This window comes from Caretta caretta, chromosome 7 (genome assembly GCF_965140235.1).
Source record: "Caretta caretta isolate rCarCar2 chromosome 7, rCarCar1.hap1, whole genome shotgun sequence".
NCBI lineage: Eukaryota > Metazoa > Chordata > Testudines > Cheloniidae > Caretta > Caretta caretta.
Window position 1 is genome coordinate 61,540,015 of NC_134212.1, and position 15,545 is coordinate 61,555,559.

The 15,545-nt window shown below is 46.1% G+C and overlaps 1 protein-coding gene and 1 non-coding gene across 14 annotated transcripts; both read right to left on the reverse strand.

Moving 5' to 3' along the window:
- Nucleotides 1–759: 759 nt before the first annotated feature.
- LOC125640186 (CWF19-like protein 1) lies at nt 760–11,792 on the reverse strand. Of its 13 annotated transcripts, XR_007357720.2 has the most exons (8): nt 10,453–10,531; nt 10,118–10,171; nt 9,075–9,133; nt 8,031–8,140; nt 7,120–7,246; nt 4,779–4,887; nt 3,472–4,500; nt 760–2,284 (listed from the first exon to the last, which is right to left on the reverse strand). XR_007357720.2 is itself a non-coding variant. In XM_075130747.1 (7 exons), the coding sequence occupies exons 2-6, from the start codon at nt 11,301–11,303 to the stop codon at nt 4,426–4,428; spliced, it is 423 nt and encodes a 140-aa protein (XP_074986848.1). In that variant the 5' UTR covers nt 11,304–11,465; nt 11,699–11,792; the 3' UTR covers nt 760–2,284; nt 3,472–4,425. The 13 variants fall into 13 exon arrangements, 3 of the variants coding, with proteins under 3 accessions (XP_074986848.1, XP_074986849.1, XP_074986850.1); XR_012669332.1 differs by lacking the exon at nt 10,118–10,171 and having other exon boundaries at nt 10,453–10,537; XR_007357715.2 differs by having other exon boundaries at nt 8,031–9,133.
- On the reverse strand, nt 7,412–7,554 carry LOC125640731 (small nucleolar RNA SNORA12). Its single transcript, XR_007357883.1, has one exon. It is a non-coding gene; the product is annotated as a small nucleolar RNA SNORA12 (small nucleolar RNA).
- Nucleotides 11,793–15,545: the final 3,753 nt, after the last annotated feature.

Sequence of the window (15,545 nt, forward strand, 5' to 3'; positions counted from 1 at the left end):
AAATGGCTACTTTTCTATGGTATTACAAGCATTGATGGATCACCAGGGACATTTCACCAACAACAACGCGGGCTGATCAGGGAAGTTGCATGACACACACATCTTTAAAAACAGATAAAGATGTTCAGAAAGATGCAAGCAGGGACTTCCTTTCCAGAGCAGTGGATTACCATTGGGGATATGGAAATGCCAATAGTGATCCTTAGAGACCCAGCCTACCCGTTCCCATGGCTCATGAAACCTTACATTAGCCACCTTGACAGCAGCAAGGAGTGCTTCAACTACAGGCTCAGTAGGTGCAGAATAACTGTTGAAGGTGCCTTTGGTCATTTGAATCAGTGCTAGGGCTGTCTACTCATGGGATTGGACTTTCATTGAAAAAATATCCCCAGGCCTATAGCTGTCTGCTGCATGCTTCATAATACCTGTGAAGCAAAAGGGGAAAGCTTCTGCAAGGGTGGAATATGGAGGTAGAACATCTGGTGGCTGATTTTGAGCAGCCAGATACCGGGGCTGTAAGAAGAGATCGACGGGGAGCATTACAGCTCAGAGAGGCTTTGAAAGACCATTTCAAAAGTGAGCCACAGTAGTGAGTGTTGGTGTAGTGTACTCTACTTGGCATTGTTTTTTAGCACTCCGCTTTGAACCTTATGAGTGCTGTGTGTGTAGTAATAACACATTGCAAATGCACCAACTGCTATTATCGTTGAATGTCAGCCCCAGCTACCATATGTTGTGAACTATTAAAGATGAACTAAGTTTCCGTAAATAGACTTTTATTCCAAACTCATGCAAACAAAAATAACTGTAACTGAATGAAACTATATAAATACAGGGAAAAGAACCTTTGAAGGAGAAAGAACAGTCATTCTCATTTCAAACACAAATATACCAACCATGTCTCTCATAGGTCAGTGTATGTTCAGCTCGGATTGCGTGTACTCTCCCTCGGGGTGGAGTGGTAGGGGTACTGCAATGGCCCAGAAATATATGTGGAATGTAGAGGCAGGGAGTGTAGGGAGGTCCCAGAATGCAGTTATCAACAGACTGCAGTGGGAGGCAAGCAAGGGTTACTTGGACCTGAAGGTCTATAAGAATCTCCAGCATGTCTGTCTGGAGCTTGAGAAGCGCTATCATTGTTATACCAATAAAATAAAAACCAGCAGGATCTTATTAAAGGGAAAAAGGCAAAATACCACATTTATTGTGAATACAGAAAGAATCATAGTAAGCAGTTAGTTATAGTTATAACATTCCATTCAATCTCATATTTATTCACACATTCATTCATACAAACACACACACACACACACACACACACACAGAGGTTCTGCAAGGTTGTTATCATAGTTACCAGCCTCAGAGTTGCTCATGCGAAGCCACTGGCCAGGTGGCCTGGACATGAGGAGGGAGCAGGGCCTTGTCAGATGCTCATCTGATGCTCCTGGAAGTTGGTTTGCAGAATCAGACCCCCAAAGTTCTCACTTTTTAGAGTCTATTTTTATAGGAATTTCTTCCTATGCCAGTCTATGGGAATTGCTTCATCATGCTGTTGCTGAATCAATCAGCAGATAGCACATTCCTGACGGCTCCAAGATGTTATCTTGTTCTTTGGTTCTCCCATTCTTGAGGCTGTTGGGTGGATTCCAGTCTGCCCTCCGGGGGGTCCTCTGGTTATTTCCACTTGACGCCTTCTTCAGCCGATGGACACTGGATTCTTAGGCTGGCACCTCCCTGATCATTCAGTTATTATCCACACCAAGCATCCATCCACATACATCCTCTATCTCTATTTTAATCACAATTGTTAATACAACAAAAGGGTGGGGAGTCTCTGGGTGCTGTTTCTGTTGTTAGAGTATTGCTTTGAGTCTCTCTCTCTGTGAATTGCTTTGAGAATAGACTCTGTCTTAGAATGTACTAACACAATTAGCAGCTTGCAAGTTTCACACATAGAGGGAGAGAAACAGTACCAAAAACCAAGAGACCTCTTAATTAGTAATACCCTGGAATTTAAACTCTGGGGAATCAAACTCATTTGTGATTTTAATACAGAACTTCTTTAATATGATCCAACATCATGACCTGCTGTGTGTGTCACTCCTCTCTGCATTATCTCTTTCCATTCTGTCCACAAGGGTGCTTCTCCAAGCCCTCTGCTCGATGTGCAACACCAGAGGCTTGCAGAATCTCTTGGAACATGTCATCCCTCATCCCCTTTCTTCTCATCATCTGAGCTGTTCCAGTGGTGTGGATGAAGGGAGCCTCAAGGCCAAATTTCCAGCTGCAAAAAGCACAATGCATAGAGGTACTATTTTAAGTGTTTTCACTCTCCTTGCTTGTAACTTGTGTGGATCACTACATGCTCCCTTGGTATTCATCCATGATTAAGGCTGTGAGTCTGTCACGGAGGTCACAGATTCCATCACTTTCTGTGACCTCCATGACTTCTGCAGCGGCTGGTCCTGGCTCAGGGACTGCCCAAGCTGGGCAGCCCCTGGGCCAGCAGCAGCAGTTTGGGTGTGTGGGTGGGGTCTCAGGGCTAGGGGCAGGGGGAGTGCAGGGGGGAGGGGAACTTACCTCGGGGTGCGGGGGCTCCCTAGCTCCCACTGACATGGCCACCCTGAAGCTCCTAGGCAGCAGAGGGGTAGGGGGAGCCGCAGGCCCTGCTCCCCCCACTGGCTGCAGTTCCCAACCAATGGGAACTGCGGCAGTTGGTGCTTGTGGGGGAGCAGCAGGACCCCTGCCTCCACCACCTAGGAGCTGCAGAGATGTGGAGCAAGGTTGGAAGACCCTGCCAGCCCCACCAACTCCCCCTCACCCCTGCCCCAAGCCACCTCCTGTGGTACCCCCGGACCGCCCCTCCATGACTTTTACTAAAAATACCCGTGACTGAAACATAGCCTTAGCCATGATTATGGCCCGGGGTAGGAAAGGGATGATTTGGGACAATAATAGGGGTGAGCACACGGGCATCAGTATATGTTGATAGGGCAACTGAACGGAATACTAGCACCATTTTCTACAGGTGGTGGTAATTTTAGCTGGTATCTCACTCCCAAGGGTAATAGAGGCTGAAAGGGAACAACTCCTGAACAAGTCTGGCTGGAGACTGGATCCGTCTGCTGCTAGCCTGTGTGCTGCATTGGTGCCTGCTGATGTAACTGCTCACTGGTGTGAGAAAGTGTCCTACTGCAGTGGAACAAATAAAGCAGTCCTCCCCAGAAACCTTCAAAGACTGCAGACTACCTCCAGGAAAGTTTTCTTGAAATCTCTATGGAAGATTCCCAGGACATCCCGGTGCACATAAATAGACTGTTCCACAGGGCCCCCTTTGCCTAGCTGAATAGGGGAATGAGAGGCACAGAGTGAAATAACCAGTAGAGGCAGAGTTGCTCTCTCTTCTTGCCTGATTAAAAAAGAGTAAATGAACACATGTCCCTGCAACATCAAAACAAACAGCATACTTACCAGAGGTTCCAACCCCTGCATCAGGCTCGCCGGTACTGGACAGTAGGGACTTGCTCAACTGCTCCAGCAGTCAGAAAGAGGTCCTGGCTCACTGTGCCACTGGATTCCCCCATTCACCTGTCCTCCAAAACTCCTCCTGCTTGTCGTGACTGCAGGGGCCTCTGATTTTAGCTCCTCCGAAGTATCCACGGGGCTCTTGGTGGTGGTGTCTCCACCAAGGAAGGCTTGCAGCTCCTTGTAGAAGCAGCATGTCTGCGTTTCCGCACCAGAGTGACAGTTTGCCTCCCTTGCCTTCTGGTACGCCTCCTGCAGCTCCTTGATTTTTACACGGCGCTGCTGCACGTCCCTTTTGTAGCCCTTCTCCCCCATGCCCCAAGTGATCTGGTCATAGATGTCAACGTTTCTACGGATGGATCAGAGCTGTGCCTGCATCGCCTCTTCTCCCCACAGACCGAGGAGAGCCACCACCTGCTGTGTACTCCAGGCAAGAGCACGTTTGCTGTGTGGAGCCAGCATGGTCAGCTGGGCAGTTGCTATGTGAGCTCTCCACACCAACCAAACATGAAACAGAATTTAAAATTTGTGGGGCTTTAAAGGGGGAGGGGCATGTACATGAGCATCTGATTGCCAGGCAGTAGAGTTCTAAAAGGTGACGAGAGCAGTTACGATGGGGCATCATGGGTCACCTCCTGGAAGCCACTAATGGAGACATAAGTAACGCAGGGTCACTGATATTGTGTCAGCCAAACTATGTTGACCTAAGCACTATGCCTCTCGTGAAGGTGGAGTTACTAAGTCAGTGGAGAGGGTGAGTTACATCGGTGGGAGCAACATTTTAGTGTAGATGCTTACAGAATTAGGTCAACATAAGCTGCCTTGCAAACAAAAACTCTGTAGTGTAGACCAGGCCTCAGAGCTGGGCTACCAGAAACCCTGGTGCAGGTGGGGACGAGTTCAAATGGTCGCAACAAACTGGACATCCACTGAAGAATAGGTCTCACTGCCTCTTGAATGAAGTCTATGTCTTGCCTATGAATGCAAAAATATTTCTGCATTAAGACAAAGTTCAAGATCTAACAAACCTGTGTACTGCCTGCACTGCTGTATGGGTCAGAAACCTGGACCCTCCTACAAGCAGACTTGGAGCAGCTAGAGGCATTCTATATGCTGTGCATAAAATGGTTCAGCTTCGAGCGAGATTTGGTCTTCCTCCAATTGCTTGCTCTTTGGCCATGCTGCCAAGAGGGCCAAAAACACCCCAGCTCATTGTGCTCTCAAACTCTTCACTGATGCACCTTGACACCTACCTGACATCACCTGCAGGACTGCCCCAGAGATTCATGGATTCTCAGAATTGAGCCATATCTGGGAACTTCACTCTGCAATGTCTGGTACGATGCCATCATCCAAAACTTCCTGTCAGAATGATTAAGCATTCGGAATAAATTGCCTAGTGAGGTTGTCGGTATCTCCATCATTGGGGATTTTTAAGAGCAGGTTGGACAAACACTTCTCAGGGATGGTCTAAATAATACTTAGTCCTGCCTTGAGTGCAGGGGATTGGACTACTAGATGACCTCTCGAGGTCCCTTCCAGTTCTATGATTCTATGGTCACTCCAGCTGCGTAATGGCCCTCAATATATTGTGCACATTTGATGATACTGATGATGAATTTATAAAACACTGAAAGGAAGACTTCGCATGTCTGAAATTTGTTACCAACTCACTGGGCCTGTTTTTCAGTACATTCCTAGGCACATATGCACATGAATGCATTGCATGCACACCCCACTTTCTGCATGCACACAGCAAGACAGGCAGCTAGCTTACTCTGCATGTGTGTCAAACCCAATTTGGGTGGCCTCTGTTATGCAGGCCTTCATCATTCACTAGTGCAATGTGGGACTATAGTACCTTAAATCCATTTGGAAACTAAAGTTGCTTCAGAATAACTAGGGTAACTTGCCAGGAGCTCCTACCACCAGTGTTCTGTGATCTACACCAGCTGCTTATTGGCTGCTGGGTGGAGTTTCAGATGTCTGTTTTGGCCTGTAAAGCTCTAGATGGCCTGAGGCTTGCCTGCCTGAGATGCCTTTGCCCTTTTGAGCTGCTGACACAAGATCAATGGAAGTGCTCAGAGTACAGCCTCCTTGGTTTACTAGAGAGGATGCTGCTGGTAGGACAGGGCCCTCAACTTAGAAATTCATTTTCTTGACTGAAACTGTCTGAATATGCTCACCATTAGTACATGGTGAAAAGCATTTGGAGAATGCGGAGTTTGTAAAGAAGTTGTGGTGTGAGGGGATCTGCAGGATGCAAGGAGAGAGGAAGTTCATCTCATGCTGATGTCTGGTTTTGTCCACAGCAAGGCAGTTGGTCTGGCTAATGCTGTTTTTGTCTCAGTTTAGTGGAGTTTTACACAGCCCAGGATGAAGCATCTTTAATTATTTTAGTTTGGTTTCAACATATAAACATAATTTGCACATCCCCACCTGCTGAAAATCAAGCCCTTTTACTTCCCAATGCACAGAGGGTATATTAAACACTTGCATTCCTTTAAATAGTAATACAAACACATCTGTGCCATTGCCGAGACGCTAGCCAGTCAACTCTTCAGGATCATGAGGTAAGATCTGGCCCTTCCTGTACTGAAGGGATGTTAATATTCACCTTGAAAAGCGAGTCTGGTTTTATTCATGGCATCTAGGTCCTTTACAAAGTTAAGTATTTATGTTCCCATTTCCTCACAGGAGCTTTCTCTGAGTCAGGGTGAGAAAAGCCTCAGCTTTGCTTGAAGTCAGGCTTCTCTGTGTAGTGCTGACCAGGCAGCTTGCATGAAGATAAATCAGGGTGTGCCCAAGTTAAAAGAAAAAGCAGGGACTTAATTTTTGGCTTGTGTCTCACTTCTGCTGCAGATGTGATTTCCAAGGAGTAATGGGTCCAAAGGACACAACAAGCTACATTGCTGCTAGTTATTAGTCATTGATCAAACAAGAAGGCCAAGAGCTTTCTAAACTCTACCCAGGCAAGTGCACCAAAAAGCCAGTCAGCTGGCATACACTACTACTATTCCACTGGAGCAAATGGAGGTGTACCTGCTCTTCCAGGAACAAATTCAGCTGACCGTGTGCACATGACTGGTACACCAAATGAAGACTTATTTCTTATATCCCCTCACCTCAGACATTTCTGACTCCCCCTGGCTTCTGAGCTTTACTTACAGACACCGTATAGCAGAGAGGTGACTAATCTACAAAACATAAAGGCTGTTTTTATAAATTAAATCGTTAAGAAAAACGCTGAAAAAACTGCACCTACCTTTGGGAAACTCAGGGGTTTTATTTAAATAAAAGGAATAGGAGGTTATACAAGCAATGTTTAACTAAATGCTACACCAAACCATCTACCTACAGCAATTACTGATACAGGGCTTAATGTTCAGAGATGCAGGGCACTTGCAGGGCACAATGTCTTCACCTGGATAACTAAGTACTCAGCACCTCTGAAAAAATCAGGCCTACAGTATCTTCTATTACAACAACTGCCTACAGCTTAACTCTGGTCATGTAAAGGATACTTTTCGATGAAATGACAAACCAGAAAGGATTACGGTTAAATAAATGAGAAGTGAAAATCTTGTTTCATACTTGCGTGATATCCAAGTGCTCTGAGATTTCTAGTAATTCGATCCGTTGTTCTTGCGCTTGTACAATAAAGGACTCTTTAATATCTTCAGTAGCACAAGAGTGAGTGGTACAGGAATCACCTGGAGACCTGGAGATGGGAGACACAATAAGAAAAAAGACACAAACCATACTATTCTCCTAGGTAAGACAATAAATCCATCACGGGGGTTTGTACACCCCTCAGTACTGCTTGTCATCATGTGAGACAGATGATCACCTGTCTCTACAGACTTAAACTTATGAGGCAGGTCCGCCTTGTAGGAGCTGGAAGAATAACTGAAAACTGAAAGTTCTGGAAAAGTTTTCATGACTGTCCTTCTCCTTTATACTCTTTGTGGTAGGTTGAGGCCACTCTGACACTGTCACAGATCCGCCAGGCAGAAAACCACCACAATGCACCCTTCCATAATCAATTCAGCAGAAACTGGTCACTGAGCATCCATGTTTGTGGACACTGACCAAAAAGATTTACACATGTTACAGCACACACTTTTAAGCTTTCCTTCCTATCTCAGTACCCCAAACAGAGAGGAAAGCCTCCTGGATTATATGAAGCCCCTCTGGTCTTTATCAGTTGAAGACAATAAACATTCCTGTCTATTGTCACTGTCCTTCAACAAAATCAGCTCTCTGCACTTGCTGTAACAGGAAAAATTAGCATGTTCAAGTGGCCATTTAAGTGGTCACAGGTTTTACTTTTGTCCTGTTCCCTATCTGCTGGTTGGGAATTTTTATCTACCATGTGGGATGCCAAGAAGGAAAAAAAAAAAAAAAGAGAGAGAGGGGTTTGCCTATGCTTAGGTTTAAATGTGACCTGTTCCCTTTCAAGGCAGTTGAGGTTGCATTCTTCCACTGATATGCTATAACCCTACCTGCAACTGTAGGTGCAGACTCTGGTAATTTCTTTCAAAAGACACTTGTTTACTTCTTCCACCACCTCTGCAAAGAGTTCAACCACTGACTGGTAATGCCCACCAAATGCCTAGGCAAAATCCAGACATGATCTGTTGACTAGCCACCCTTAGCCAGGGCAAGGAAGCACGAGAACATAACAAGAGGTCAGAAAATATATAAGCAGCTATTCACAGCAAACTAACTCAGACCTTGCCATGATAATTCCCGCCTGAACACAAAATACATTGAGTGACTTTCATGGCTAACCAGGCCCACAGTTGCAAGATTCAAAATACAAAAGCCATGAAACCTCCCATGCCCTATCTGAGAGGAGATTTTGTAGCAGTCTGTCAATTATCAGCTGACTTAAAAAAGCGTAAGGAACTGCAAAAAATTACTTTGAATGCAGGTGAGTTGGGCATTAGCCAGTATGGCAATGAATGGGATTTATGGATAGGATGCAGCCTGAAAGAAAATCCACTTGGGAATTTATGGTTGGATATAAAGTAAACAATGAATTAATTTGATCCTATAATAGTTCATATTCAGCTCAAAATTTGGATTATATTCCACAGCAACAGTAGTTTTAGGCAAGTGTAATAGACTCCTACTAACACTGTTTAACTCACAGTAGGTCACTGAATTGCAGTTGCTCAAGACAGAGTCATGAGATGGTGAAGGTGTTTGGTTCGCTTTTTTCACAGCATCTTTCAGAATTAGGAAAAAAGGCCACTGAGTCCCATGTTTCTCCTTCCCATTTATTTAAAAATTATGTTAATTTACTACAAGAAAAATAAAAAACTGGAAGATGTTAAAACATGCAAAAACAAAAATCTCATTAAAAAAAGCAGTAAAAGGTTCAAAAAGTGACAACACTGTACATACCTGTTATATCACTTACTACACTAAAGCTCTTCAAAACAATATTTACTAGTCTAGAGATTATCCCATTTTACACTCCCACTTGAGAGTAACGTGTTTATTAAATATGATAAATGTCTATTGCAACATATCACAGCTACCTTGGCTCCAACGCAAAAATCAATATTCTTTCATCACCAGTCTCAAAATATAAACATGTCTGAAAAACAAAGGCATCAGTAACACGTTAATCAGTCTCAAATGCAAGTCCACATACATCCTTAATTTTATTATAAATCAATACTGTTTTATTACTTATTTGTAATCCTGTAACAGCTAGGAGCCCGTCATGGACCAGGACCTTATTGGGCTAGGCACTGTACAAACACAGAACACACTTTTCCTATTAAGCTACATACATCATTCTCAAGAAACAAAAATTAGAAACACTTCACCCAAAAATACTGATGCCAACTGATAAAGAACACAAGTTTTCCCATTTAAGGGAATCTGAAGAAAGTACTTATCAAAATATTTTTAAAAAGCAAACCAGATTTCAAGTTGATGTGTTATAATGAAATATGCATTTCTATTTGAAAATAAATATTTATTTTCTCATATGTGTAGGAGCAAGATTTACAGCATCTTGCAGCTATTAATTTTTTCACTCTTAAGTGCTTGGGGTTGTAAATGAAGTGACAGGTAACAACACTTGTTATTTAACTCACTTTTTAAAAAAAAATATAACTTACAAAATGTTTACAAGTAAAGACACCCTTCCTTTCATCCACTTTAACTCAGAAATGGCTGGGTTTTATGAAAAATAGTTACCTTTGTATGAACTGCCACTCAGAAACCAAAAATCAATTTTGGTAAAGTAATCCAAGTTCTACATTACGATTAATATAGAATGAGAGTGGGAGCCAAAGGCCAGAACTCCTGGGTTCTATTTCTGGCTCTGCCACTAACTAAGGCCCGGTCTACACTTAAAATTAAGGCTGTGAAAAATCCACACCCCTGAATGCCAGTTACTCCAACCTAAACCCCAGTGAAGATGCACATATTGTTGCTTGGGGAGGTAGTATTCTTATGACAACAGAAAAACCCCTTTCATCAGTGTAGGCTGCATCTACACTATGGGATTATGCCAGCATAGCTACAGCTCCACAGCTATGTCCATGCAGTCTCCATAGTGTAAACATACTCTCAGTGAGTGACCTTGAGCAAGTCACTGCATCTCTTTGCTTCAGTTTCCCACCTGCAAATATGAGAATAAAACATAGCTGTAGTACTAACTTTAAAGAGGTTGTGAGACTTAATATTTGTTCAATATCTTAAAGATGGGAAGCACTATGCACATGTTAAGCATTGTGCTTCTAATTCACATTAGATTTAGAGGAGTCTAATAAAATAAGCATTTGGCTTCATTTAACACTGTTGAAGACCAGGAACTTTTTCACTTGCCAGTGGTAGCCACGATACAGTGACACACTCCTAATCTCATAGACCACGATGCAGAAGTAGAAAGATAAATCTTACATCAAATTCTCCATTTTTCTCTTGTACAGCTTGCACAATGTTGAACAACATTAAATTTTTCTTCAACATCCCCAAAGGCCAGTCCAGGAGAGAAATAAAGTAGAAATAAAGACAAGATGACACCATAATGAGTTTGTGCATCTATAATTTTTGAATTGGTAATATTAAATATTGTGACCCCATCTTGCTTACAACCAAGGATTCACACACTCAATTCACCCATGTGGCTGGGGAAAATCCTGCCCAAAATGCCACTACTGTCTAAATGCTGATTAACTCAAACAGACACACTTTCCCAGAACAGAAGTCCTAAGAGACAGACCGCCTGAAACCTCTGAGGATCAGGAAAAAACAAGTGCTGCCTCATGTAATGTACATCTCCCCAAAATAGACAACATTTTTCTACAACCATGTCAACTTTATTACATAATATCATGTAATTAAAACTTATATTGAAACGCACACACACAAGGGGCAGAGTTAGGATTACAGGAGTAGCCATAACAAGCATATCTTGAATGTTAGGTGTTTAAACCATGGAATATTAATGTTCTCTTTACAATTTTTTCTGAAACGTCCGACATTTTTGGTTTTAAATAAACAGAAAAAAGTGTGTGATGCCAATGGAAGCCTCACCATTTGGGCTACAAGATATGGAGCCCTTTAGCTCAGTCCTTACTCACCTTCAGGCTTAGTACAGTCTAAGTCACACCCCATCCCAAATGGTGATTAAAACCACTAAAAAAATATACGACACTGGCACAGTGCAACTTTCTGTTAAGAGGTATTAAAAAACAAAACATTGCAAAAGCGTTTTATTTACCGAAATCAAATTGGAAATACTTCGGCATCTTCGGAACCGTGTCATTACTTCTCCAGTTACGCTAGCTGACAGCAATAACAAGGTTTAAACTGCAACACGGTTTCCATTATGAAGCCTGTTTTCTAACAACTTCCTCCTGAAGACCTCTCCTTTGGCACGGAGAGTCTCCCTGCCGGCCCGGCTATTACAGCTACAAGAAAACGGGGGAAAGCGCCAGAGCGTATCAGGATATGGACCGCGCGGCTCGGGAGCAGCCAGCACAACCGGCCCGGGGCGCCAGCAGGGCGGCCCTAGCGGGGGGTGGAACAGCTCGATCGGCGCCCCGCCCGGGGCAGGGCTGAAAGCAGCGGGCGCTCAGACCGAAACAGCCGCAGCCCCGCCGAGCCCGGCTCCGGCCGCACCCTCCGCCGAGCGCGGACATACCAGAACCGGCCCTTCGCGCGCAGCAAGATGACATCGGAGCGACCCGGCCCCCTTCCCCGGAACCAACAACCCTGACCACCCCGTGCATCACTCACACCCTTCCCCTGATTCATCGCCCGGCTTGCAGTGTGCGTCAGCTAAACCCTTCCCCTGCAGAACACACAGTCCTGATCGCTGTGTGCGTCACCCAAACCCTTCCCCCTGGAACCAGCTCCAAAACACCAGCCCACTCACCTCAGGCCGGGCATAGTCAAGTCAATTGTTTATGGTCAAGGTCCAGCTTCCAGAGAAAATAATTTAAAAAAATATTGATAATAATTAGTAAATACAAAGATTTCAAGGTCCTTTTAAAAGCATCTGGCGGTGCAGATTTGGCACCTATTGGCTACCCTGGCTGCAGCCATTACTGGACTAAAACCTTCCCCCCACAGCCTCTGGAATCAACATCCTTGTGACCGTGCCCGCATCAGCCCAGCCCTTCCCTACGGCCACACTCACCATACACGTCAACCGCACCACTCCTCTGGCACTGAATTCACAGCTCCATAGGATTGTTCCTGAGTGCGTGTATGTGTGCGTGTCGCTGACACCGTTTCCCCCAGAGCTAGCGGTGACAGATTTTGGGTTGCCAACTTTCTAATCACACAAAACCAAACAGCTCTGCCCCGCCCCTTCTCCCAGACTCACCTCCCAGTCTCTCCATGCCCCTCCCTCCATCGCTCACTCTTCCCCACCATCACTCACTTTCACTGGACTGGGGCAGAGGGTTAGGGTGCGGGAGGGCATATGGGATCCAGCTGGCGGTGTGGGCTCGGGGGTGGGGCCAGAGATGAGGGGTTTGGGATACGGGAGGGGACTCCGGGCTGGGGCAGGTGATGGGGATGCGGGATCCGAGCAGCACTTACCGCAGCTCCGAGGAAGCAGCCTCCAGGTCCTTGCAGCTTCTAGGCGCATGGGTGGCCAAGCGGCTCTGTGCGATGTGTGCTGCCTTCGCATTTGCAGGTGCCGCCCCCCACAGCTCCCATAAGTCATGGTTCCTGGCCAATGCAGCTGCAGAGCTGGCCCTGGGGGCGGGGGCAAGGGCAACACGCAGAGCCTCCCAGTCCCTGGCCACCCCAGCACCTAGGGGCTGCAGAGACCTGGCCATCACTTCCGTGGGCAGTGCGTAGCCAGGGAAGGCAGGGAGCCTGTCTAAGCCCCAGGCCCCTACTGCACTGCTGACTGGACTTTTAATGGCCCAGTTGGCGGTGCTGACCAGAGCCACCAGGGTCCCTTTTCAATCGGGCGTTCCAGTTGAAAGCCGGATGCCTGGCAACCCTAGACAGATACTGCAACCACATATGGTATTGTTGCCAGCACCCAGTGCCGAGAGGCTAAACAACAGCTGGAGTTGGTTCGCTACCCGGTGTGCTACACCCAATAATCACAACGGGGTGGAGAAGCAGAAAAGTTTATTTGCAAGTGCAAAAAGGTACAGGGAGAATAGAATCTCAAATCCTGCACACAGAGCAGGAAGTTACACAGGCTTTTATACATCCTTTTTCCCAGCATACTTATCCAATAGCAAGCTGCCCTAAGTATCCATATAGCCAGCCAATCCAGTTCCCAGCTAGTGCCCTTGTGCTCTGTATCATTTCTTAAACCATACATAAAGCTGCTTTATTCAGCACTGTTCTTCCATATGTGCCCTGTTTGGCCTAGCTTAGTTTCAGGCAGTCTGACTCTGCAACATATTGTTGCAGATCTTCAGCATAACTGCTGCGAGTGCCTCCAGGCGGGGGGGCCAAGGACACTTGGGCCTAGTACACAGAGCTGCTGCGAGTGCCTCCAGGCGGGGAGGGGGAGGGCACCAAGGACACTTGGGCCTAGTGTGAGGGGGCTTCATCGACACTCATGGTCTTCCATTCCCTCGAGTTACCTAGTGGCCATGCCCCAGTGTCCCCAACAGTATCTTTGGGGACTAGATTGTATTTTACATTGAAAGTATGAAAAAAACATCAAAGAGACATTCTACTGCGATGGGCCAGACAGTATGAGCTGTGGAATATCCATAGCTCTTTGTACCACATGGATGCAATTAATGCAGAACCCCAAGGTTAGCTTTGAAGCTTGACCTCTTGGATAATAGGCAGTGGGAAGGTTTTTCCTGTTTTCAGGAGGCAGGGAGACACAATAAGACATTTGGTATAAAAGGCTGGGTTAAAGTAGACTCAGGGTCATTTTTTAGATTTGGCAAAGAGAACTTTTGGCCTTGGGGCCCCACCCCTTGCTGAAGGTTTGGAAGGCTTACCAATGGCCCACATGGAAAATACACTATTTCTGGTATGTTTAGTGTTTATGTAAATCCATTTATTGCTCTTTATATATCTTCTCCGTAAAACTTTTGCACTAAGAATAAATATACTTGTGTGGTAACTTGTAACTGCTGGCGTACACATATCATCTCCCTCAGCAAGAAAACAAAAGCACTGGCAAGGGCACCATGAAGCAGGACACCGCAGCCTACCGCTCCTCCATTCCCTGAATGTTTTCAGGCTGGGCCACAGATTGCAGCTAGCACTCCTGGCCCTGAAGATCCTCTGCCTCCCCAATGAGGCCCACACCACCTTTGCCTCCATGAACATCAGGGGATGTAGAGTGACTGCAGGTGACAGGTGCACTCCTTCCTTCAGGCAGAGGGGTACTCTGTGATCTTCCTGCAGGAGACTCTTATCAATCTGGCCGCCGAAGCCAGCAGGCATCTGCAGTGGGGAGACAGTATATTTCAGCCACCCCACCATGCTCTTAAGCAGAGTGGCCACCCTGTTCTCCATAGATCTATGCTCCAAGGTGCTAGGGGGTTGCCAAAGTCATGCCTGGATGCCTGCTGCACCTCCAGGTGTGTGTGGAGTGGCTGATTCTCAATCTGATCAACATCTATGCCCTGATACGGGGCCTGGAGCAGGTGCACTTCTATTGGCAGGCATCCAGTGCTTTGGATCCTCATGAATGCCTGGCTGTGGCTGGGGATTTTAACACCACCGTGGATATATGGCTTTGACATAGGGTAAACAACAGGCTTTTTTAAACAACTAACAAAATCATCCAAAGCACAGGACTTGGTGGTGATGGGGGACTTCAACTACTCAGATTTCTGTTGGGAAAATAACACAGCAGGGCACAGATTACCCTACAAGTTCTTGGAATGTATTGGAGATAATTTTTTATTTCAGAAGATGGAGAAAGCGCCTAGTGGAGAGGCTGTTCTAGATTTGATTTTGACAAATAGGGAGGAACTGGTTGAGAATTTGAAAGTGGAAGGCAGCTTGGGTGAAAGTGATCATGAAATGCTTTGGGGCAGAGAAGAGCCAGACCACTGAGGACGTCTTCTGAGAGATTGTCGCCCATCACTCCCTGGTGGACGTCTGGCATGACCACCACCCAGACAACTCCACCACCTTCACCTGTGAACAGGTGGAGGACACTCAGTTGTGTCATTCATGGTTAGACCGCATTTACATCTCTCACTTCCACAACTCATGGGCCCACTGACTCCACCAGCATTAGGCCAGCTCCATTCTCGGGCCACAACCCGGTGGTGGTGACAGCCTCCCTAACTATCGGGAGGCCTCATAAGGTCGTAGTGCAGGGGTGGGCAAACTTTTTGGCCTGAGGGCCGCATCAGGTTTCAGAAATTATATAGAGGGCGGGTTAAGGGAGGCTGTGCCTCCTGTAACAGCTAGACGTGGCCCGGCCCCCAGCCCCCCCACTTCTCGCCCCGACGCCCCCCCACTGTGACTCCTGCCCCATCCAACCCCCCCATTCCCTGTCAGCCCCCCCCCGCGTCCCCTGCCCCATCCACCCCCCC